We start from the raw sequence: 27000 nt of genomic DNA on the forward strand, positions 1-27000 counted from the left end.
CTACATGGATAAGGGCCCTGTGGTAATTCTGCAAGAACCCCCCCCACACACACACTTACGCACACAACAACTCTATTTCCTTATCTACAAAATGGTGATAAGAAGTGGCCCCTGTCCTTAACTGTAAAAGAGGGTTAATGGATTGTGAGGATTAGATGATATAAACCAGTTAAAGTTCTCACCAGAATACCTGATAAATAATAAACATTCAATATAATTTTTCCAGAAATAATGAGCAAGTCTGTGTGGGGGTGGGGTGGGGGTGGGCTTAAGAAATAGACGGCATCGTCATTACTTAAAATAACAACATGGAGTTGTTTTAAAGGCAGGAGTCCTCAAGATGCTGTGAGTCGAATCACTGAAAAACAGAAAAGACAATGGACAATTGACCATTATCTTCCAAAGAAAAACAATCAATTTTTGAAAATTTGGCTTAAAAAATATCCTTGGCTTGTATATGATGAGTTATTAAATCTTATGTTCTGTGCCCTGTGCCGAAAGCATGGAGTGAAGTCAGGAGGGAGTCAAATGAGTTTATTTTATGGCACTGACAACTTTAGGACTGAATTTCTCAATGCGCATCATATCAGTGAGGCTCATGCTAAGGCTTCATTAATGGAAGCAGCAAGTAGTTCTCCAGTGAACAGAGCAGCCACTGAACTAGTGGTGCGGACCATGAGCAAAGTAACCTTGGGGAGAGTAGAGAACTTGTTCAGATCATGCCATGCAATTGCTAAGACTGGACGTCCCCTCCAAGATTTTATTTGGATGTGCAAGTTGGATGATATGAAAGGTGTTGATATTGGCCCAGTCTTCAGAACTAACAAATCAGCAAGGACATTTACATATTTTATTGCTGAAGTGGAAAGAAAAACTCTGAGAGAAAAACTAGAAAAAACTAAATTTTTCTCCATCATCAGTGATGGAATCACAGATCATTTAATGGAGAAAGCTGAACTCGTCTACGTGCAGTTTGCTCAGGCAGGAAAGGTACATTGTCAGATTGTTGGATTACAGACAATAGAAAAGAAAGATTCTGTGACCATAAAAAATGCCATTGAAAAAATTCTGGAGATAAATCTTCAACTTAGGCTGTCAAGTGAAGACTGGGCAAAGAAATTGGTTGGTTTCGGAAGTGATGATACCTTTGGAATGCAGGGGGAGAATGGAGTAGCCCTGCTTCTGAAAGAAATCCAGCCATGTGTGCAGACTGTGTATTGCTTTGCACATCATCTTGAACTATCTTACAAGGTAGTGTTCCAGAGCATTCCTATGTACAACAGAGTCAAAGATCTCCTGCACAGCATCTGTCACTTCTACCACAACTCTCCTCTTCATAAGAGTTCTCTGATAACTGCTTTCAAAAGCCTGCAGCTTCTACCTGTGATGCCTTCACAAATAGAAGACAAGAGGTGGCTTCATGGATTGCAAGAAGCTCTCCAGAACTTTCTCAAGGGATTTCCTGCAATTGCCCACCAACTGCATTCAGTAAGTAATATTGAAATGCCGTATTATATTACTTTCTTCCCAATAAAAGCAAATAATTTATTGAGCTTCTTGGAAGAGTGACTTTGAGAAAGATGACCAAGGTGTTATTTCCAGCTTGCATCTGACACAGGTGACGGTAGAGGATCCACCAGTCAACAGAAAGCCAGAGAACTTCTAGATCGCCTTCTCCAAGCTGATGTTCTTAAATTCGCCCATTTCTTGCTGGATGTTATTAATGTCCTTAGCATTCTGTCCTGTGTCAGTCAAAACAGAAATTCCTCAATTGCTGACATATTTGCCACATTGGAGGCAACACTGGAAATGCTCCAGATATATCAAACAAGGTGAGAAGTGCAGGGTGCTCTGATTGGTCAGACCAGACAGTTTGACTTGGGAAATTATTTGCCAGTACTTGTTTTGCTTAATTCTTTATTTGGGTGATTTTTTTTCTCCCTAGACCAGGGCCAAAAGAATGCAGGGTAGCTTCAGTTACACACTTTCATGGTTACTGCCTCAGAGGAAAGGAAAACATTTCTGCCATGAGAAACGTGGTTATAACACATCTTATCAAGAGGCTGCAAGGCTGTTTCCGAGATGCCAGCCCAGATGTGGTAAAGGCAGCCATGATTGGAAGCTTTAAATTGTGGCCCACAAAGATAAATCAAGGTAAACTGTATGTGCTGACTTCAAACCTATTTTTTTAATTGTATGAGTCTCTTATATAGGTGATATTTGTTCTGTCTTAATTGCAGAATTTGGAGAAAAGGAGGTATCTGTCCTGATTGAACATTATGAACCAGTATTAGAAGGTGCCAATGTTAAAATTGGTGAAGTAGACACTGAATGGAGCATGTTAAAATTGGAGATTTATGCCAGGTAAACAGGAAAGCAAGCTAAGTAAATTAGTTGATATGTGTAAATATTCAGGTACTGAGAAGTCTCAATTTTTATGCGTTTTTTTTTTCTTATTTTCCCTCGTAGATTTCAGAACATTAAGAAATTGTCCTGGGATTTTGTGAATTCCATTTATTCCCACAAGTATCCGAATATTCTAACTCTAGTGGACTTGGTGCTAGCCCTCCCAGCATGTTCAGCTGAAGCAGAACGTGGCTTTAGTCAGGTGACACGTACCAGGTCACATTTGCCTGCTGAAGTGAAGGCTGACAGAATGACGGATATCTTGATCATTCAGTTGAATTCTCCAGACATTAGTAATTTTGATCCTAAGAAAGCTATCCACTTATGGAATACAAGAACATCATATGCAACTGATGACCCAGGACTGAATTCAGATTGCTCGTCAAACTCGGAAAGCCAGGATGAAAGTGATGAGTGATGTGACATATGTTGGCTTCCTCATTGATTATAGCAATAAATAAATTAAATAAATAAGCAAAATATTTTCAAAAATAATTTACTTAGGGCCAAATTGAAAGAGTTCTTCTATTTTACCTTCAAATAAAATTTGTAAGTGAATCTCTTATTGCGTCAGACATGAAAGTCATACTACTACATGCCTTGGCCACTGGAGTAACAAGGTCAAACATTAAATAGTTTGTATATTTCACCTTAAGATCTTCAGATAAACAATTCCTATGTAAACTGAAAGTTTTGCCTTACAACACTTTGTTCCCACTACAGCCATTAAAGATGGTGAAAGTATATTGCACACTTAGAAGAACTTTTAAATACCTTAGCTGTTTTTATGGTTTTAATAGATTTTATTCATGGTTTCATCTTGAGGAACATGACTGGCTTGTTCCTAATTTGAAAACCAAAGTGGTTTCATAAAAGGTTCTGTTTGCTAAAACTTCCTTTACCTTGGTTTTTGGTTTTTTTGGTACCGGGAATTAAACTCGGGTCCTTGTGCTTGCAAGGCAGGCCACTGAACCGCTGAGCTAAACCCCGGCCCAAACTTCCTTTACCTTGGAAAATACTCTCATCTTTATAAAATTAGATGCTAATTGTTATATCAAAGAAATAAAAGTTCCAAACTTGATATCCAGAATATTATCTCCCAAATCTTGAATGAATATTGGGTTTGAACCACTGACATTACAAAGGGATCATTACGTTTTCTTGGAGGTTAGAGATAATGATAAAGTTCTTCTGGACTTTTAGAAGTGACAAAAACTTAGATGTAAAATTTTGGGATGCTACATCCATTTCACTCTTTTTATTCTTAAACAAATATTATCGTTTGCATTCTTGACCTGAAAGATTTAGGGATATATGTTAGCAGTCTCTTCTGAGTCTAGAAGGTACCTCTGTTGGGTGGGTAAGCTAGACATTTTTTAAGGGAAAATTTATTTATTTGTTTTACTACTTATTTAATGCATTTACAAGCAATTTGAAATAAGAAACAAAATTGATACCACTTTTAGATGGGTAAGATAGAGTCATGTATCAGAGAGCAAAACATTTTAAAGTTTAGTGATATTTTATGAAATGCTTAGAGACATTTTATAAATTCAGTGGTTAAACCAGTGTTTTCAATCTAATGATTTAACAATTCAAATCTCCCCACTATTACAAAAAGCAAAGAAAGTTGGAAGCTAAAGGAAAAGATGAAGATAAATGTGTTACCTTGATAATAATGGTGCTGCATACATTTGAAACACCTTTACCTTATTTTTACCAGAGTTTACTCTGTGCCCTGCTGTACGTAGGAAATTTTAGAGTAATATTTTTTAAAAATTCAACCTATTTTGAATAAGAAGACTTCAAACTAAAATGTATGCAAATAGTGAAATCTTTTGTACTCAAGAGTTATCCTAGGCAAAAAAAAAAAGACATTTGACTGAAGTAATGGGAAACAATAATGAGAAGGCATCACGAAAAAGATGTTTTTCATGTTCAAACTATCTAAAGATTTCTGTGCTAAATCATGTCAAGAAGTGATTATACAAATGTCCATTATTTATCTATTTTAAATAAAGAAAAACTATCACACAATATAATTGACAAAATATTTTTCATTTCATTATAGGCTTAGTAGGAAATAAAATGTTCACTGACATTTTGCTCGATCTGATAACCCTGAACCTTGGAACAAATAGCCTTCCTAGTAGTTGGATGCATCTCACTCAGTCTGAAGTAAGCTTCCCTTTTGTTTGGGTTTTAAATTTTAATATTATTCTTATTTTATCAATGAGTCAATAATTCTAAAATGACCAGTCTTCATAGAGTTTCTGACATTTAATAACCAGTCAACAAAATATGAATGAACTTGAAACGTATAATATGCACATGCTCAGTATTTGAAAAACACTAATGATCTAGCAGTCAATGAAATATTAGAAAGATTGTGAGGCCAAACCAGCAAATTTCTATTACTACTGATGCAATTGTCCTAACAAGTAATAATAGATGATTTTAGCAGTCCTTCATTTTTCTCATAATCTTTTCCTTAAGCATGTCTCAGAAAACAGAACAGTTAAAGAACATTTCTCCTGTACAGGCCTTGCCCAAGCCCAGTTATAACCTTTATTTTTCCTCTGTTGAAAAGGTACAAGGTTAATAGAATTCCATGTGTAAATTATATTTGTAACAGTAAGCAAAAAAATGTCAAGAAGGAAAAATGTAAAACACTTTCTAGGTGACAAAACACTTTGTAGTTGGTGTGGGTAGATTGGTAAAACAGAGGAAACAAGAGGGAACTAATGTTGTAACTGGTTTTTCACCGATGTAGAATCCTACTTCATTCATCTGAACTTTAACCACTTAATAGTTTACCCCAAGTGTTACTGAAGTGGTTTTGTTTACATACTGATTATTTTAAGTATCACTTGGGCAGGTGTCATTTCAACCAGTTAGTTATCCCCCCATTAAGTTTATTGGTACATTTAAAACAAACAATACTGTTATATTTATCACTAGGATCTTGTGCCTTTACATGATATGTCTTGGTTCTTGTTTCCTCCCCATACCCCTGCCCTGCTTCACCCCCCTTCACCCTTCCCTATTTATAAAGACTTTGTTTCCATTCAACCAGTTGATTCTTGTTTGCAAGAGATAACACATGTACATCTGTTTGTTTATTTGTTTGTTTGTTTGTTTGAAAGACAGGGTCTCACTATGTAGTTTAGACTTCCGTTGAACTCTGTATAGCCTAGGCTGACCTTGAACTCACAGCAATCCTCCCATCTCAGCCTCCTGATTACAGGCGTGCACCACCACACCTGGCCTGTTTGTTTTATATCAAGTATTTTTTGCATATTTTTTAACTCAGAATGGTGTATTCACCTTTGATGTTTGTTTCTAGCAAAATGTAATAATAAGTTCTGGGTTTTTTTTACTGATTTGTGTTTATTTTATTTGTGAAAAATAACCTATAATTTCATGCTATAATCTATACAAACTCTTATCGTATGTAATTAGATGAAAGTTCTGTACTTCCAGAACTCAGTGGCATTCTTTTACAATATAAAATGGTTATGTTTGGGACACTGAGACTGAATAGGAAGGAAGTGCCAAAAGAGCTGCAAAAGAAAAGCCTGAAAAATGGGGAACTATTAGCATATAAGAGAGGAAAAGTCTGTATTATGAAAGAGAAAGACAAAAAAGACGTTTCCTTATTGTGAATTATTCATAATACAGAAATGATAGAACCTGAAAGAAGAAGCAAAACTAAAAAATTTTGAATAGTGGTTACTGATTATAATAATTCTGTGAGTGCTGTTGAGAGAGCTGACCCACATCCAACAAGCTATCCTGCAATCCAAAAGTGAGGAAAAAATATTATAAAATATTTAGGCACCTTCTTGACCAAACAAAATGGAACTCATTTTGTATTTATTCAAAACGAGGAGGTTTTTAAAAGTCTTTTACAATTTAGATTAGGTCTAATGGGATAGTAAAACATCAACCAGGTCATCCATCATCGACATCTTCACCATTACATTAGACGACAGACATTTCATTGAAATTATACCACCCACAGGAAAAAAGGCCAAGAGGATAGTGTAAAGTGTGTTGTTCAAAGAAAGACATTAATGCGAAAAGAATTTGGAAAGAAACTAGATACTACTCTCCAAATTGTAATGTTAAATTGCATCACGTTTTAAAATATATCACACAAAGAAAAATTATTGAATAAATTCGATATAATTGCTTTTATAGTTCCTGTTATATTATCTCATAAAAGTTAACAAAAAAATTCTGTGTTTGGTCATCCTGCATTTAAATAATTGGACTTATAAGTGGTTAACTTTGAAAGTGTAGATCATGTAGCACTTCAAGGAAGCCAAATATTCCAGTGACATTTCCTGTTTTCTTCTAGCTGCAAGAGTTAACATCTTTATTAGTGGTAAACTCTGATTTCGTGGACTGCTGGAAATTCCTCCTAGTAGCAGCGATGCCTTGGCCTATTCCTCTGGAGGAGGAGCTCCTGGAGACCCTGCAGAGGTTCAAGGCTGTGGATCAGGCACAAACAGGCACCATCAATTTTGAGCAGTACACACAGGTTACTATTGGGCCTGGTGGACAAGTAGCACATAATATTGTTGACCAAAGGAGTTTTCACTGTTGTTACATTAGAGGTCTCAGGCCAGGACTTGTTCTTTGGCAGCACATGTCTAGGCAGCATAGCAAGGTCAAAACTCCAGGTAGAAATCTGCCTTCCACCCCAGGGAAAACATCTGAGAAGACCAAAGTGTACTAGAGAACTAAGTGCTCTGGAAGAAATCAGTTAAACCTCATTATCCTTCCCTTGAATTTCTGTACTATGCACATGCTCAATGATTTTTACCTTAGCTATGGATTAAGGTCATTTGGAGAGTAAGAAGACCACTGTCCAATATCCAGTATTTGGGACTAACAAGAACAGTAGGAGTTAGCAGGGCGTGGTGGCTCACACCTATAATCCCAGCACTCGGGAGGCTGAGGCAGGAGGATCACTGTGAGTTTGAGACCAGCCTGGACCACACAGTGAGTTCCAGAGCAGTCTGAACTGCGTAGTGAGACCCTGGTCTCAAAAAACTGTAGGAAAGGAGCAGGGTTATCTTTCTCTTGAAGGTGAGAAAGCAGTGAGGGGTGAGATCATCTTTAAGAATTTAAATTTCAAATATGTGTGGCAAATGCAAGTGAAGATATCCAATCCCATATGGCAAGTCCAGAAAAGACTTACGAAGTTATGAATACATGAGGCCATCTAAGGAAATTCATGAATAATCTAATAATTTTATAGCTTCGTGTTGGCCTGACAGGTGGGATACAACTAGTGACTTCAGCCAAAACAATTTTAGTAGAGTAGTAAGTTCAGAAGGAAAATTACACAGTGTTGGAGAAATGAATAGGTCTGTAGGAAGATGGATTAATTGATAGACTGATGATAGATAGGAATCCTGTTCGTTAAGCCAACAATGTGAAAATTCAACTCATTTTTGAAAAAGGTTAAAAAAGAGTGAGAATGAGATTCCATAACTGAGAGGGCCTGAATTATTAATTTTCTTTCTACTGATTAAATTCGTCTGATTGCTCACCATTTTACCTCACTGGTAGACAACGAAAGAGGGAAATGTTCATAAGATACTAACATTAAAACAGGATGATAGTCTGTAGTATTTCACATGTGTTTCACCATTAAATTCTTCTTAATGAATAGATGGCATGCTTTTCTAAAGACAGCCCCAAGGTTCTTGGGCTCATGCTGTTGAGCCAGAGGAAGTAAAAGTGGAATCCTAAGGAGATTCTTCAGACATGATCAACATAAGTGTTTGGCTTATTGAGTGTCCATATCTCTATTTCTCAAATAGAGTAATTTAGAATCTTTATCACTGTCCTGGACTTTCAATTTGTTAGGTGATTTTATTCGAAGAAAAAACAAGAAAAATTTTACAGTATTCCCATAGATAGCTTAAGATTTTAAAATTTGGGCACTGATAAAAATCTTCACTATTTATAATATGTGCTGATTAACACAGGATATCGATTTGAACATCCTTTTGTACAAAAAAGAGAAAAACAAAGTGTGGTAGCAATTTTTACCAAAGTGCTGAGCCAAAACCAGAAAGCTCCTTTACCAAAGGTGTGAATTTCTTAGAGATAGATGGATGAAACTCAGAAATATTTACTTGAACACTGTGTTTTGAAAAAAGCTGATTTCTGAATTTTGTCCCTTTCCGCAACCCCAGTTCTATCCCTCAGAAGCCACAAGACACTGATGCTATTTGAAAAGAAGACTTGACCTTCCTACATCCCTTTTAAAGATCTGAAACACTTTCCATCTCACTAAAACAATGAAAAACTGTTGTTTCATAAGGAAAACATAAACAAATTCTAGGGCAAAATTTTATAGGATCTTTTGAAAATGCAACATCAGAACAGTAAAATGGTATAACCACATTGCTGAAATGAAGTTTTCTGGGGGAAAAGAGCATCTATTGTATTTTCTATTTTGTTGGTTTTTTATTCTTTCTTTTGACAAATTGCAGCTTCACAGCAGCCACTTGGTAGCATGCTGATTCTCCATGTCTTGTAAAATGGGAAAACACCCATTTGTGAAGTTGTCTAGGCCACATGTCTTGGCTAAGTAGTGAGCATAAATAGGCCTGTTTGCCCTGTGTTCCTTTTCCTGCTGCAGCCTTGAACACTTACATCTGTGTGGGATGTGCGGTCACAGTCACATGGAACTCTTCTATTTTGAAAGATCAACTTACTTCTCTTAGTGACAATCCATGTTATGAGTTTAATGAGTCAGATGGTCTAGGATTCTAACAGTCCAGCACTTCTCTAAGTGTAAAATATAAAATCCTTTGGCCATATTTTAGCAGTAGAGTATCAAGAACATTTCCTTATTTTGGAGAGAAATTATATCATGATCCAGTGAGACAGTATATTTGACTGAACCTTGCTTACCAATCAACCCCTTACTAAGAAGGTTCACATTTCAAGTTGCTAAAATTTTTATGGCTGACTTTTTAGGAAAGTTATGTCTTCTTTTTTACATGACTCGCCATAGGTGAAACACTTGGAGATGGTTTTCTAATATGTAAAATATAATTTATTTTAGAAAATGAATGCAAATGAAGCCTTGGTTTAAGATTCGGGGGAAATCCCTATATTATAAAACAATCGAGTGGAACTGACAGTTGGGAAATCAGGAAGAGCATAGAGAGTTTATCTATTTCTTTTTCCTGTCTAGCAACTTCTAAAATTTCCTTTTTATTACTGGTTTTTGGCAATTTTGTTATTGCTTTACTTGCTGTGGTTTTCTTCATGTTTCCTCTGCTTGGGGTTCACTGGGTCCCTTGAATGCATATGTTTGTAGCTTTTTGTTGTTAAATTTCAAAATATTTGGGGGATTATTTTTTCAGATATTTTTCCATACTCTGCCTTCAAATAATCCACTTACATATTTGTTTATTAGACTATTTGCCTTTGTCTCACAAGTCACTGAGGACTGATTTATTTTTCTAGTATTTTTTCTCTAAATGCTTTATCTTGTTTTTATATCTATTGTTGTGTTTACAACTTCACTGGTATTTTCCTCTGCAGAGTTGAGTCTGCTACTAATAATGTCCATTGTGTTTTTCTCTTCAGATACTGTAATTTTTATTTCCTGAAGTTCAATTTGGGTCTTTTTCATGTCTTATCTTTTTCTATTATGTGCATTTTACTCTTGATCTAAGCTCAAAGGCCCAGAGGTGATGTATTATGAGCATTTTAATCTTTCAAATTATGCTGAAAATAACTTTTCAAAATAGCTGTTCTGATTTAGCCCTTCTCTCTTCATTGTATCATCTCTCTCATTTTTCTGTTAGTGTTTCTCCTGGATATGGGTTATGTTTTTGGTCTTTCATGCATGCCTAGTAATTTCACACTGGATGCCAGTTGCTGGGAATTCTATGGTTTTAAGTGCCTAACATCGCTGTAGACCTTGAAGCATTGTGTGTGAGGCAGTGATGTTATTTGGAATCAGTTTTATCATTCCAAGGTTACATGAAGAATTTTGAGGGTGTGTCCAGAGAAGCCTTCAGTGCAGGGTTCATCTAGTTCCGCTAATGAGACAATATTCTTCCATGAGCTGTACTTCCTGTGTACTAAAAGGATATTCCAAACTGGCTGGTGATAAGGAACTAATCCAGCCCTATGAGAGAATTAACGAGGTTCCTACTTTTCACGGGGTCTTTCTCCAACCTTGGTATTCTCCAGACATGCTATACAGATTAACTATTCGATCCCAATGGGGCTCCTGTGTACATCTTTAGAGCTCTCTCACTGTCTGTGCATTATTCAAGTACTCTCTATGAACTTCAGCCCCCTCAGCCTCCTTCAACCCTAAACTCTGTTGTCTAAACGCAATGAGCCCTCACAATCTCAGATGTTCTTCTTGGCACCATATGGAGATCCTGGGGGAATCTCCTAGTTTTCTTCCTTTCTTTTTAGAATGACTGACCTAGACTGCCTAATATCTAAGGGCTGGAAATTCTTGTTTGCAATATATTGTCCTCTTTCTTTGTTATTTAAGACAGATAATTCTGTCCTGAGGCCTGCTTTCATGTCTAGAAGAATAAATCTTATCTATATTCCTCATCCCTCAGTTCTTCCATAAGGTCCTGAGCCTCTGCAAATTACCTTTTGGACAAGGATTTCCTCCTAGATAGTGCAGAATCAATCCTCTTATGTTTACAGTGTGAGCTCTCACTGGACATTAAGTTTCTAGCTCTTTCTTCACAGGCTTTCGTACAACCAGCATTTCCTTTGTTCCAGATGAAAAGAAAAACCAGCTTCACCTCTGCAAGCCATCCAGTCCCATCCCAGCTATATTTTTGAGCAAAGTAGATTCTTGAAGAAAAGAAGACAAAGAGCATAGGCTTGAATCAGGGGAGGCAACTCAGTGGCTCTCAGCACCAGGCAGTGCTGAGGAGAGATTGTCACTCTAAAAGATTGTAAGGGAGAAACACCTGGGAACAAAATAGTTATGTGTGTGCACTGTATACAAATTAGGCTTGGCAAGATGTGTTCTTTTAATACAACACATTTATGGACTAAGTGCCAATTGTGTGGTATAAATACGTCAAATGGGAGTTCAGAGGAGAGATGATGGGTTTCTGAGAGGAGGTAGTGATCAGAATCAGGTCTAGAAAGATGAGCAGGCTTTTTCTGAGTGGAAAGGAGGATGGAAATTACCTAAGGTAGAAGGGATGATGTGATCCAAAGAGTGAGGGTAGAAAATGGCTCTGGGCAGAGAATGACATGAAACATTAAGATTTGGAGAAGATTGATATGATCATGCAATAAAAGCTGAAACAAAATCGGCTAAAGGAGCCTAGAAACAAAAATGGCCCAGAATTATTAAGTGGCTTGTGACAGAGGAAATGAGGCTGTGTACCAGGGTGGCAGCTGTGGAAATAGGAAAAGAGAATAATGTAGGAGACACCCTGACAAATGGGAATCAAAGGGATAATCAACAAATATTGTCAGATATTGCCTGAAAGGGAGAGGGATGCCATGAAAGAAGAGGCCACTGTTATTTTTGAGTCAGGTTTCAAGTCACTCAGCAAGTATTTCTAACTTGAACAACACATATCAGCAGCAAGTGTGTCTGTAAGAAATGAGAGGGTACAAACTGGCCATGTGGAATGTGAGTTATTTTTATGAGAACACAGAACCCTCCAACATGTAGCCAGTACAAGCTTAATCTAGGTTAGTGACCTCCAAATTTCACTATATGTTCTAGAGGTGAAAATACAGCTAACACCTCTACTGTGTGAACTTGAATTTATAAATTATAAATGGGTACCACACACATTATCGAATGTGTGAAAACAAACATGATGAAGAATGGGGTGCAAGTACTTTCTCATACATCCTCACAACTTCTGCAGCCTGCTTCAGAGACCGCTGCTCTAGCAGCTGGAACAAGACAAGCTCAATCTTGAACCTTTATAAGAATGGTTACATTTCAGCACAATGTCTTAATATTGTCATTTTCCTTTTCTGTGTAGGCTGGTCTGTGGTTTTCAGGGGACGAAGAGATAAAAATTCCAGAAAATCCCCTCGAGCCCTTGCCATTTAATAGGTGGGAACATCTTATAGAGGTAATTACCAAGAGCTTTCAAACAATTTAACATTATAAAACAAATCATTTTCTTTGTTTCTTTTACTTGGAAAATTTCCTTTGGGCCCCACTCACCCTACAGCTCTCCCAAAGTGCAGAGTCTAATGCTTACTAAGGAGGCAGCCCAGAGAAGCTTTAGCAGAAAAGGCAGGGACCAGAATCTTAGCGTCCTGCTGTGACCCTGCACAATTTCCGTGGCCTCTCCGAAAAGCTGTTACTCAACATTGTTTCTAAATGTCCTCACAGATCTTAAGAGTCTATCATTTTACCAATATGTGCTCTTTGTTCGTTTCTCTTTGATTTTGACTAATGTAGCAAGGTTTTATATATGGTATTACCAGTGTAGCCCACAAGAGCTTACACTCTCAATATTATTATCAAAACAGCATCATTATTAGCCTTCCATCCCTGAGGCCACAATAAAAATGAGGGTCTTAAAACCTGAAAGTTACTCTGACTTTAAAATATAAAAATATACCTAACATATACCCACATCTCAATAAGATATAAGAAAAACTAAATCGTAGATTTAGATATCACAGAAACCTCTTTATAATATATAGTGTTTGATTTCTAGAAGCCATTAATTCAAAATCTTACTACAAAATTGAATATAACTCCACTTACAACTTCGAAGTGAGCAGTTCTTTTCAATTGTACTTATATTTCTTACGCACTTCTGCTATATGTTAGCATGAAAGCAGGTAAGAGAAAGACATCATAGAGTGACCAAAAAAGCCTGAAATGGAAAGTCTGCAGTTGCAGGACAATATTTCTTTTGTTGTTGCTGAAATGTGAAAATGAAGAACTGCAATCAGCTTTCCTGTAAAGGTTTTAGAAGACAGTCTCTGACTTTGTGAGTACGTCTCATGTCTTGTCAATAACAGCAACAGATTCTTCAGTACTTGAAAAATACTGGAAGCTTGAAAAGTGGCAGCCAAATGACAGGTACTTTTCTTCTTGCCAGACATTTTTAGAAATGTCAGTCAAGAACATAGTCTTTTAGCTATTTTCTCAGCAATGAAACAGGAAAGGGCTTTTTGGTAGAGAGGAAAGGTATGATTCTCACCTGCTACTAAAATGTCATGTGGGAGGGCTGGGGATTTAGCTCAGTGGTTCCGCCGCCTGCCTCACAAGCTGAAAGGCCCAAGTTCAATCCCTGATACCACAAAAAAAAAAATAATCATAAGTAATATGGGAGAAAGAAACAAAGACATAGATAGAGGCGGGACAATGGGGCCTGAGAAAGAAGCATTTTTATGGGGCAAAAGATAGCTGATAGGTGTTAGGGGATGAGTAAATGGGGCGGGGGGAGAACCCCTTGAACAGGAGACCCCAGTGACTTAAGCACCCTCAACTGAAAAGTCCACAGGAAGTCATAATATGGTGCTTCCATCCCAGGGAACAAGTTTATACCTATGGATCGTAGGGATGCGCTCATCCAACGAACAGCAATAAGCTTTGGCCAGAACTTATAGATTAACTGCTAAAAAAAGCTACACAAAAATGTTTACTTTTTCCCTTTAATTACAATAAGAAAGATCAAACTGGGGGAATGTCCCCATTAAGAAGGAATTCTTGGGGTGTGGGCCCTGAGCTCTACTCCTAGATATGCCAAAACTCACTGTGGGAACTTGAGTAAGTCCCTTCCCCTCCCAAGGTCTCTGAATCATCTTAAAGGGAGAGTTTAGTGGCACACTCACAACCCCTCCTTTGCCGTCCATGCCCTGTAACTCAGGCCTGTCTCTAACCATATCCTGCAGGGTTTCTAGAAACATAGAGGAGGTGAGGGTGTTAGCATCAGAGATTAAGTACTCAGTTTGGGACATGGTGAGTTTGAGATATTTACTAGCATATTTAAGTAGAGATGTCATAGGCAGCTGTATTTGGAACTGATTTACAATTGAAACAAATACTTAGAATTCATTAGTAAACAGTTTGTATTTCAAACCAAGATTCTGTCATTAACAAATACAATCCAGCCTTAAGGAATGAAAAGATGTCATATGCTGTACCAAGAGCAGGGTTTGGAGTAAGGAGTAGACAACACTTGTAGATTTTAATATGCAGACTTAAAGCACCTTTTCTCAAGAAAACCTTAAGGATTTCTTGAACCCTGGGAAAGTCACTCTCGGTGCTCAGGTGTGGAAAAATAGAAAGTAGGACACATCTTGTTGAGCCCTGCTAGCCACAAAGACATGCACTGTCAGCAGATGGTGTGATTGCAACAAGAGATTTTTTTAGGGTTCTATTTTTAGGTGTAGCTTGACCTTATAACCAATGCAGGGGTCTCTGAGGTCAACCAAACCCTAAGATTAGAGGTCCCTATTACCTCTTTCATTTTATCTCCACTGTTTTCCCCTGGCTCACTCTGCTCAGCATACTGACCTGCTCCTTGTTGCCCAAACACACAAGGCATACTCCACCTAGGAGACTCACCTCAGCAGGTCTGTCTGCCTATGGTGCTCTGACCCTGGCTTTCTACCTGGCCATCTCCCTCCCCTCTTTCAAATCTTTGTTCATATTTTGCCCCAATTCTGCAATCTTCTACCTTCCCCACTCTTACATGTTTTTTTTTCTGTTTCCATAATCACTATGAAATTTATTTAATTTATGTATTAATTCTTTATTTTCTGCCTTTCCCTTCAAGAAGGAAGGCTCCTCAAGAGCTAGGAACTTAACCTCCTTTTTAGTGGCCATATTTTAAAACTTAGAAAAATCCATCCCTAGCGCATTAACCTGCCCAATAAGTATTTGTTGACTAGAAGAAAACATTTTCACGCTTTTTGCTACGGTGTAATAATTGCCACACAGCTAGTGACTTAGAAACAGCACCCATTATTAGCTCAGAGCTCCATAAATCAGGAGTCCTTGCATGGTTTAAATGACTTCTCTGCTCAAGATCTTACAAGGCTACAATAAAGGTAACAGTTGTGGTTCCAATCTCACCTGAGGCCAATTCTAAGATGGTTCAAAGATTAGTTTCCTACCAGGTTGTTGAAGAATTCAAATCTATACACTGTAGGGATGCGACCATTGGGGATTACCATTTCCTTTCAGCCATATGGCCCTCACCATAGCATGGCAGTTTGCTGCTTCATGACCAGAAAGACAGCATCTCTCTGGCTTCAATTTCACCCTTAAGATCAGGGTCTTTTTAAAAGGTTACTTGATTAAATCAGGTCCAAGGTCAGGCTCCTTTTGAATTAACTCAGAATCAGTGTATTGAGGATTTTACTTACTTCTGAAAATAAAACTCCCTTATTTTTGCCACATAAGGCAACGTAATCATGGGAATGAGTTTCCCAGCATATTCACAAATCCCACCCACAAGTCACTTTAGGCGATGGGATTATTATAGACAGCTGAGTTATGTAGAAATAGTATAGGCAGTCAGATAAGGCTGTCTTCCAAAGATTCAGGACAAAGGTGAAACATATCACAACTGCTACCGGAGACATAACTGCTGGAGACCAGGCCTCAGGTTAAAGACAAGATGAACAGACATATATACTTTCTCAAAAGACAAACCCTCAGCCTAATGAACCTTAAATAGGCATCAGTTACCTTAGTGGGTGACCGGGACCTCTGGAGCCATCATTTCTTGGAAGAAGTCTTTGTTCTTTCCATCCAACTTGTTAGATGACCTGTTTCCCAATTAGACTACTATCACCTAAGTGAGAGTACATGTAACCTTATTGATTGATCACATCTGTGGTCCACATTGTACCCATGTGGGTTTTATTCTATAAAACTCCCCTGCAGAGTGGGGTCCCTGGCTACCCATTCAGGTGCCCTCCTTCCTCTCAGGAGCTATCTCATCAAAAAATATCTTCCTACTCTTAATCTCTGTTTTTCCTAGAATTCAACCTCAATTTTTAGAGAACTCACGCTCAGCATATTAGAAATCTAACAGGGGCTGGGGATTTAGCTCAGTGGTTTTGCCACCTGCCTTGCAAGCACAAGGACCTGAGTTTGATCCCCGCTACCAAAAATAAATAAATAAATATCTAACGTGTCGGGAGATATTTTATATTTTATCCCTGGTATCATTTCCTGTATCAGGATGGTAGAAGGCAGGTATTTCTGGGGGTGAGAACCCTTAAAATTTTCTTAGGATTCTGCCTGCTATAATATTTTGAATGACTTCCAGACATGCTTGCATCACCTTTCTTTAGAGACCAATTCATTGTTTTAAAGTCAAGCCTGTTCAATTACAGAAATAGTCCAATTACAATTGCAGAATAGTCCAACTAAAGAAATAGTTCATATATCAATTTATTTTATTTTGTACCTTCTTTGCAATATGTAGTATTCAGCTTATCTGTGAGTGAAAATAATGGTGATTTTCAACAGTATATCATAAAAATGGGAAAAAATACTAAAAGGTAACTCTCATGTGAAACGAATAGGACTTAAGCAGTCATGGTCAATGCCGTGGCAATTGGCTCCCTTTTTGTATCCAGTCCTACTGAATATTTCCAAAATAACTCAAGGGCAAGTGGGAAGATGAAAATGCAGTGTCCTGAAGGAACCCAGCAGTTAGGTTGTGGCTTCTAAAAAGTCAAGGGAGGCCTTATTTCAGAGTGGGTTTGTAAGTGTCTGCTAGCTCTGTACCTGGCAGACAGTACAGTAGATGTTTGCCAAAAGAGTAACTAAATGAAAAAATTTGTGGATCATATAGACTTCTAAGATTCTTCTCCTTTGTAATAGAAAATATTTTATGCATTTTCCTGTCAATGACATTTTTATTTAAACATTTATTTTTAATGTCAAATAGAATCAGAAATTAGTTTTCCAATTATCATCATGTATATCTCATTAGATTTGTTCATAATTGTAAAAATTGTTGGTAACAAAGAATAAAAATCTGAAAATACTCTGGATCTAGGAACTTCAGAAGAGTGGACCTGGAGCAGATGTACCAGTTTACTTCTAGATATGTGGAACCTTAGGCAGCATCAGAACCATCTACTTAGTCAGAATTTTCATCTTAGGTTCTTTAGATCACTAAACACACCTTTGAGAAAAGCTGATCAAGGAAACCATCAATCTCCCCAAATAGTACTGTGTAGATGTCCAGATGCAGCCTACGTAACCCAGGGGCTGAGCATCACCTTTGCAGGACACTAGAGGATAATAGTAGCCTCCTGAACACTAACTCTCATGCTATCAGATTCATAAGGTGAATGTCAGCTCGGCCATTGAGAAGGATATCTGCTGGTATTTAACACATTATCTCCCTGGATGTAAATCCACATTGGAGGAAGTAACTTAGAGTCAATAGGTTGAGTCAGAATTCAGAGAAGGTGAGCCAGCTTGAAAGATTTCAATGGTTGGAACCCAGCAGCTTTGGGCACCATTCCTTTCCCTCCGTTCAGTCCCAGAGAAGACTGAGCCAGATGTCTAATATCTAAGGTCAGGACCCAGTTTTTCTGGGTGAGGCAGAGAACAGACAGCAGGTCCTTGCTCTTGTAGCCTCCTTCCCCTACTTAACATTAATCCCCACTATCCTTAATTGGTTATTTCCTAAGTATCTTAGTACCATTGACCAGCACACAATTTTCTTTTTGATTTTATTTAAGCCCTACTTTTCTGAGTTTTTACTTAGTACACTCTTCAATTAAAGCCAACCATTATGTATTAGATTTATTAATTCAATCCTTAGAAGGTAACTTTACCAAAAACTCCTGGAGGGATTCTTTGCTCTGTTCCTTGACTCCTAGAGTGCACTCATTTTCTTTCCCTGTGTAACAGTTCTTCTTCATGCTATTTGCTGACTGTGAGAAGGATCCACCCCAGCTTGACTACACTCAGATGCTGCTGTATTTTGCATCCCACCCAGACATGGTGGAAGGGATCTACAGGGCTCTCAGTGTGACTGTTGGAACTCATATCTTCAGACAAGTTGAAACACCTCTGTTGGCTGCAGGAAAGGTAATTTCATTCCAGAAATGGATGAACTCTGGGTTAGGAGAAGGATGCCAGGAGTTCCAAACCCCTGACTACAGGGACTCTCTTATTTTCTTTTTTGTTTTTCCCCAAGTGCCTAACACAGTGCTCACAATGTTTCATATATATGCATAGCCTTCTTCAATGCATTAAAAACTGGGAACCCAAATTCTATCAAACAATTTTGCTGTATTGGAGATTAAAGCCTGGGTCCTCACACTGAACTACATCCCCAGACTACTGTTTTGTTTTGTTTTTCAGACAAAAGTCTTGTTAAATCACTGATTTGCCCAGGATGGGCTCAAACTTTCAACCTTCTTGACTTAGCCTCCCAGAGTGCTGTAATAATAGGCATGTGTTACCCTCCCAGGCTGTTAAACATTTTGTAGTAAAATCAAATGCTGTTGAAGATTTCTTGCTACAATCAAATTTGCTCTGAAAAGGACAGGCTTTAATTTGCATGAAATGCTGATCCTGATAAATGAAAAAGAAGTGGGTACCAAACCAGTCTATCTTACTGTGTAGACATTTTATCTGAAATAACCTTAGGCCACAGTTGCATCTCACACGAATGTGACTCGATAGTATTTCAGGCAAAAGCCCAACTACCTAAAATCCACAGGGACTCTATGTCACTTGTATCCAATGACAAAGAAGCTCAGAAACTACAATACCACTGCCATTGCCCTCCAGATTTCTAAGCAGCAAGCATTCCCTGGCTTTTCAAGTGGAAAAGTTTACAGGAAAGGTGCAAAGTAATATATTCTCTAGTGCCTCTTTGCATTTTGCAGAGCTTTTGATTCTTCTCTTGTTCATTAAGAGGCATAACTGTAGCCCTCATGATAGAATGTTTGTTTTTGTTCTATTTGTGGACAGAAAGAGGAGAGGGCTGCTATATAGTTCAGACTCCTCAGATGCCCAAGCCACATTTCTTTCCTTTTCGTATACATTTGTCAAACAGAGGTCATGTGAAAGAAATGGGAGGTTTCTTGACAGCATTCACATGTGGGTTCTGGGCTTTCTAAAATGTTGACCCCTGAGGACATAGACAAAAGGATCTTCTCCCCCTTCCACCAGAGGGAGGCCAAAGAGATGTATAGTAACCTGGAATCTTAAGGTTCTTCAAACTATAGTACTATAGATATGTACTATAGATAAACTTCAAATTATGTACTATAGATAGTGGTTAAACACATGGGGGTAGAAAGTTCAGCAAGGACTATTACTTCCACTCAAGGATGCTGTCTTCTTAGATAGTAGGGCACCAGTTTAAAATTTCCCAAATAAGTAGAGTTAGTTATAGTCTACATTCATGGGACAGCATTTGCCACTTTCCTAGGATGTTTCCATATCCCCCTACAGATTGGGGCTCCCTAGCATAACTCTGGAACTATAGTCTAAGCCTGGATTACAGCCTACCATGAAATCTCAATAAAATAGGTGTGCTCATATCCAGGCATAGTGGCACATACCTGCAGTCCCAGCACTTCAGGAGACTGAGGTAGGAGGGTCACAAGTTCAAGTCTAGCCTGTGTAACTGAGTAACATAGTGAGAACCTGTCTTAAGAAAATTAAATTAAATTAAAAATAAAATGGGCTGGACATATACCTCAGTGTAAAAGCTCTGTGTTCAATTCGCCATACCACACAAAAACATGTCCTCAAAAAATGTTCTCAGTAAGCCCTTCTCTGACTTGAGAGTATGTCTACTCTTTACACCCCTACTATGTTCCCCGAGGGCACTGTACTTCCCCCTTCTATTATCTGTTCTCTCACAAAATCAGCTTCCTGTCCAACTCTTAGCATCCTGATGAGGGGGAGTTTAGTGGGGATGCCTGTCTGTTCTACAGTCCCTGAAATTTTGGAAAGGCCTAGCATAGAGCTTGGTTAAACATTGCACTGAGTGCATTAATTAGTTCCTTAATTAACTCTATAAATTGTGCTTTTTGCACAGCCCTGTGATCTGTGATGGATACAGGAGTTGGGGAGATCCCATGGGGTCTTCCCAATGACAAGAAACAATTATGCCTTATTCTTCCCCACCTTTCTGCCTTAGTTCTCAATGTGCCCTCTATCCTCACCTTAAAAGGTCCAAGGCCTCTCCCCGTTATCCAAGGCCTCTGGTGGTCATTAACAACTGCCACACCGTTCCTATACTTCCCTGACCAACACTGAGCACTCTCTCGGTGGGGCTCCGGTCATATCCACAAATCCTCTGGCAGAGGAGCACCGTGATGTGCACACAAACACTGTTTCCAGAAACATGTGTTACTCACTTGAGTTTGCTGGGGACCACTCATGACCTGGGGGTACAGCAGTGGACCCAAAATAATTTCAGGTAGAAGAAAGACAAGCAATAATCAAATAAATAAAATATGGACCTCATAAAATGGTGATTTAAAACAAATAATAGTTTTGATTTAAAATGATCAAAATATGCTTTATCCATATATCAGTCCTCCAAAATGAATGTAACTATGATGTATTATAAACATATTCTAAAAAAAAAATAAAGGTGGGAGAAAAATAACAGGAATTGGGGTAGGTGGTGAGAGAAGGTCTCTGTGCAGTGCACAAAGCAGGCTTGGAAAAAGTGGAAGAGCTCTAGGGCATGCCCATTTTAAGGGAGAGCAAATGTGACTGGAAGAGCCCCAGCCTGGGTCTGCTCCTCCTGTGTTCCAGTGAACCCTATGGATGGATAGGAGAGGCCTGGAGGATATTGGCTGGAAAGAAGGGTGTGGGGAGAAGACTGAGGGCACTATGGAGATCTTAGCTTTACACGGCACCAAATGAGCAGTTATAAGAGGAGCACAATCATTTGACTTGAAACATTTCAGGATCTCTCTGCCTGCTCCATTCAGTACAGCCTGTGGTGGGCAAAGGTGGGGAGTAAGGAGATCTAGCATTTCACGCAAGGCTTTGCTTATCCATTAAATCCTGCTGCTAAGTTATTCCTACCTTGAGTGAGGATCAACATGCAAAAGTAGTTTCAAAGAGCAAGTAATCAATGCTTTCGAACAGTGCTAGGAAAGGTGGGAGGAAGGGAGACAGGGAGAGTCCAGTCTCTATAGTAGAGAAGAGGAGGACAAACATTTCAGGCAATAAAAGGCAATAACAGGTGTTAGGGAATTGATCACGTTAAAGTATGCTGTGACGCCGCCTCGCAGGCTACATTCTCCTGGTACCTCTTGGCTCCTAAAATGACCTCATGCCCTTATCTCTGGTTTCCCTCTCCCCCCACAAGGCCACAGTGGTCCAGGAAAGTTGAAACCTGTGTCTGCAGGGCTGGACCCATAAAAGCAATCTGGCCTGTGATAGGTTAAAAGTAGCTCACTCCTCATAAATAAGCAATAGCCCACCCCAAAACTCTTAAAAGGACCTTCCTTTCTTTGTTCTTCTCTCTCCTTCTGCTTCTTCTTCTTCCTCCTCTCTCTCTCTCTCTCTCTGCTCTCTCTCTCTCTCTGCTCTTTTTCTCTGCTCTATCTCTCTCCTCCCACCCCTTGAATAAAATCTCCAGTTGGACCTCTCAGTGTGTGTGTGTGGCCTAGTTGTTGAGCATCACTATTCCCTTTCAACAGGCTCCTAAAGGCTGCCTGGAGCATCTAGGAAAGACCAAGGAAAAGAAAATTTTAGGAAGGAAAGGGCTAAAGGTGTAGGGGAAGTAGGAAGGATAGGGGAAAGGAAATAAGGGAAAAGAAAAAAATCTGAGAAAATGAAACAATGGAAATAAAGGTTTGTAAATAGGGAAGGGAGGAGGGGGTGAAGGAAGGGCAGGGGTATGGGTAAAAAATGAGAAAAAATAAATAAGTAAAGGTACAAGATTCCAATGATGAATGTAACTATAATGTATACCTAAAATGTATCAATAAACTCAATGAGAAAAAAAAGGAAGTCTTGCTAGGGTTACCATAGCAACAAACAGCCACCTCAGTGGGTGGTGGCTGGGTAGCTGAGGAGACAGCATCCCTGTTGTCCCTAAAATCTCCTTGGGAGAATTCAGTGCTTCCCCCTAAGAAGCAGCTCCCCTCGAGGGCTGCTCTCAACAGCTCTTTTAAAACCCAAGGACACTGTACAAAAATTAAGTGACACAAGAGACCAAATGTGGGTGTGGAATAAGCCAAGGTATGGTACATCTGCCCCTCTCACAGACTCCTAGACCTGTTCCTGACGTGGAAGGAACCCTAGAAGCTTCTGAAACCCACGAGTCATCCACCTCCCTTACTCTCACTCACCCTTGGTCCTCACTATCTTGTCTCTAATTATGCTGCTCAATTTCTGAGCCCTTTCCAACTGTGTTCTAGTTTCCTGGGCAACCACCTCTCAGGAGGCCATAAAAACCAACCCAGAAATAGCACCTCGCACTATGCATATTCACTTCCAAAGCATTCAGCCCAATCTCTGCTTCTGCTTTCTGTAAAAACAACTGAAAATCCCCGTCACCAGCACCACCACCACCATGCTCAAATTTCATTCTTCCTGCTCTCTCTGCTACTCAGACTGATTTTATTCAGAATGCTTTAGACATTCTGTTTAAAGCTATGACTCCTTGAGTAGTTTAAAAGAAGCTCAAGAGTAAGGTACTTTTGAGTAATGTGCTAGTCCTGCTGAACCTTTAAATAAAGGGCATTTTGGGAAAATTTATTTTTCAAACTGTGTGGGATTGAATGCTAGAATTTGGCAAATTATGAGCTTGGCTCTTCCACACTGCAAAAATCTTGTAAAAAATATCTCAGCAGGAGTGTTTGAGGCCTTGGAGTTCAAAGGATGTAAATTTCTATTTGATTCTGCTCCTTGGTGCTTTGCCTACATTATTCCCCACAAATGACTTTATTTTCTGCCTTCTGAGGTGTACAACTGAGTTGATTGATAAAAATGAATGGTCAGGAAGGTATGCAGGCTTGCAGGTGTACATTTATTGGACATTGTTGAGGCCCATGTCTGAGAATTAGCCACATAGGACACAGTGCTCAACAGTGCACTGTTCCCCTGCTTAGAGGATAATGAGACTTACAGAGTTTCAGTGCCACTAATAACTATTTATTCAGAAACACTGGCTTTTGTTCCAACTAGCATCACTGGTTTTGTTCCTACGCACAAATTCACAATTGCTGTCTTCCTGACTCTCTGTCAGAGAGAACGTGCCCTTTTTTCTTGCATGCTCCTCAGGCCCCTAAAATGCTGTTCTGGCTTCTTTGGTCTTATCTGGACTTCTGTGTTTTTCCTCTCCCCTGCTGAGTCACTAAGTCTATTGTGTTTCAACCTCCAGACAACAAAAAGAGCAAAATATTTTAAAATAAGCCTCTGACATCAGTAAGCTAAGAGTTCTTCATTCTAAAATATCAGAGATAAATGGTTATCTTTTGGATTAAAAATTCACTTATGCTGAAACACTTATATCAGGCCTTTCAAAAATAAGTCCCTACTTAATTACTGAAATAAATGCAGAAAGACCAATTTTTTCCTTTGTTTAATTTTAGCACTTCTTGCTCACCAATCCAGCCAGTCATTTCTTCATGTACAGATTCTGTGTTTATCTTGTGCACACTGCACCTCTCTCTGCTAGCTGTTCATTTATTCTACACTCAGCAAGATGCATTACATCCTATGTTAATTTTGCTTTACTAAATATTCTATTGCCCCGGATATTATTAATGAATAGCTAGTGCCCCAATTTTCTAGATTGCTAGGTAGAGACACTGAATCCAGTTTTACATTCATGCCAAGTTGCATTTCTAATTGATTAGAGAGCAGTTTTAAAAGATATTGAAAATATGGTTCAATATGTAATTCTCAAATCCCCAACTGTTAGAGTCCTCCTTCTTTAATATTAAATTAAGTTCCAAATGTATCAAAGGGTTTAGAATCTCAACTGAAGCAAAAGCAAAGGAACTTGTCTTCATTACACTGCCCACTGTCCCTCCAGAACCCTTATGAGAACATATGACTACCAAAGGCTTATTTTAGTGTCATGTCGCACTTCTTTTACACATCACATTTACATAATTGTTTTCGGGAAATTTGCATAATCTATACACTTAATACTTCTACTGAATTAAAATATTTACAGATATTACACTCTGCCAAATTAGCATTTTTTCCTTCCTAGGGAAAAAGAAAATCAGAAATCAAGTGCTCTCTGACATCTGAGCAACTACATTTCAAACTACTCACTGTCCTGTGGGAAATCATCAAATATTGATTACTTCAACCTCAGAAGGAACACACACACACACACATACACACACACACACACAAATTTACTGAAAAGTTTTGAAAAGAATAAAACAGAGAGACCATCTGTTCCACCTCTACTATTAACTCTACTGTATCTGTGCCCTTTATTTTTGTTAGTAAGGGTAGATTATATAATAAAATGAAGATCCTAGTATTCCTCACTTCATTTTCTTGTTTGTTTGTTTGTTTGTTTGTTTTAGCAGCACTGGGGATTGAACCCAAGTTCTTCACATTGAGCTATATCCTTAGCTCTTTTTTATTGTGTATTTTGGGGCAGGGTCTCATTAAGTCATTAAGTTATCGGGCTGAGCTCAAACTTGGATTCCTCCTGCCTCAGCCTTCCTTCCAGAATGCTTTTTAAAATACTTACTCTACCATGAATATTTTCTTATGTATTAGATATTACTCTAAACCATATTTTTGTTGAAATATGGGATCATGTCGCAAAATATAATTTATGTCACCATTCACCCATTTTTGGAATCATAGATCTTCTATTTTAGTTGTATTATTGAATGAACATCTGTATTCAAGTCTTTATGATTACTCATGTTTACTAGGAATTAATTCTTAGAACTATAATCAGTAAGTCAAAGTGTAGGAATATTTTTCAGGCTTTTGATACATAAGAAAGTACTTTTTTCCTTACTCAGAATGTGAGTGTCTTTTTTTTAATTGAGTTTATTGGTACATTTTAGGTATACAGTACAGTTACATTCATCATTGGGATCTTGTACCTTTACATGACAGGTCTTGGTTCTCATTTTTCTCCCTTGTCCCTGCCCTCCCTTCACCCCTTCCTCACCTCCCCTTTTACAAACACTTTGTTTCCATTTTTTTATTTTCAAAATGTGAGTGTCTTAGTTCAAGGCTTTTAACCCAGTTTCAAAGAGCAGTAGTAAGAATCTCAAGTGGATTTTTTAATATTTGATTTGCTTTTTAAGGGTTTAGTTGGTCTTTCAGTATCCAAAGAAATGTCCCTAAAGCTATTAGAATCTATTAAACTTGAGAAATAATTTGCCACCAGCCCAACTGCAATCAGTTCAAAGACAAATCCTATTGAAAGTCTATATTCATGTGTAGAAGTCTGGAACCATGTACCCTAAAGTATTCCGGTGTCCATTTATTGAGGGGTTTGATATACTGAGCAATGTAATAAATTCAAAAGTATAGGAAGACATAGAGACAAAATGCAGCCCACAATGAGGCTACAAGCAAAATTGTGCGACGAGTTTAACACTGTGATTTTCATTGTAGCTAGCATATTCTTTTCTCAATTTTGTGTACTTCGTAGCAGAAACTGCCATTCCCTTCTATGGTAAGTGTGATGCACTGGTATTTTCTGAGTATCTATATGGACTTCAGTCTGACTTCATGTTCTCTTTGCTTGCTTCTTCAGACCTCCTTCTCTCCTGGCATGAGTCCCATTGAAGAACTTCCTAAACATGAGGACGGTGCTGAAAGAGAGGAAGGAGAACTGCAAGAGGAGAGAGAAAAAGTGGAACGAAAGAAAAAAGAAGTGCCTGAAAAGGCAAACACTGAGAAGATTTCCATGGGAACACTACTTACAGTATTCCGAGGGGGAAATGAAGCGCAGGATACTAACAGATTTGCCAGTCACCTCAAGATAGAGAACATTTATGCAGAGGTTCGTTAGATGATTTGTAAAAGGGACAACTTGTATGAGGTATGATAAAAAAATAGGGTGAATTTTAAATTTATTACAATAAAAAGCACACTGCCATTAATATCCCTTAAGACGCTCCCTCTCTCTGCACACACTTCTTATTTTATCACTCTTGCCACTTTCTGAAGCTGTTCCAGAAGTCTTCTTTTATGTCTTTAGTGGTGCTGTGATGGCTGTCACCAAGACTGAATCAATTAAAAATATTTTCCTTACATGGTCACTTTTATTTTTGGAAAGAGCCAGAACTCGCCTAGAGCCATATCTCATGAATAAAGTGGATAAAGATACACCATAATGGTCTTGTGAGCCTACCTTTCTGTTGGATGGCACTGGGCAGCATGCACTGTTTTTGAGCACATTCATAAAGACGCTCATGAAGAGGATTTCCAGATCTGCTTCAGAAAGTCACAAGAACAGTGAGATAAGTATGTTTGAAGCTAAGGAAGGGATTAATGGCAACGTGTCTTTTATTGTAATTTTAAAAAAAATTAGACACTCACTATATATTTCAAATACCCTTGTATATAAGGAATGTTGCCCTCAATTCCAAGTATAATTTCATGGAATTGACCTGGAA

At 38.4% G+C, this 27000-nt stretch overlaps 1 protein-coding gene across 5 annotated transcripts in view; it reads left to right on the top strand.

The window, feature by feature from the left end:
* The window catches only part of Spef2 (sperm flagellar 2), a 172462-nt gene that overhangs the window by 138755 nt on the left and 6707 nt on the right, over positions 1-27000 (top strand). For 3 of the 5 annotated variants that reach the window (XM_033759177.1, XM_033759192.1, XM_033759210.1), the window contains 5 exons: positions 326-1488; positions 1603-1832; positions 1946-2154; positions 2241-2364; positions 2470-3152. In XM_033759177.1, the coding sequence (XP_033615068.1) occupies positions 326-1488; positions 1603-1832; positions 1946-2154; positions 2241-2364; positions 2470-2824 (2081 nt within the window). In that variant the 3' untranslated portion in view covers positions 2825-3152. Of the gene's footprint in view, positions 1-325; positions 1489-1602; positions 1833-1945; positions 2155-2240; positions 2365-2469; positions 3153-4477; positions 4585-6769; positions 6953-12437; positions 12531-18307; positions 18488-26135; positions 26385-27000 lie in introns of those variants that run through there. The other 2 variants (XM_033759234.1, XM_033759304.1) reach the window with 1 other exon arrangement.

The sequence above is a fragment of the Fukomys damarensis genome, unplaced genomic scaffold (genome assembly GCF_012274545.1).
Source record: "Fukomys damarensis isolate Sample0158 unplaced genomic scaffold, DMR_v1.0_HiC HiC_scaffold_1, whole genome shotgun sequence".
NCBI lineage: Eukaryota > Metazoa > Chordata > Mammalia > Rodentia > Bathyergidae > Fukomys > Fukomys damarensis.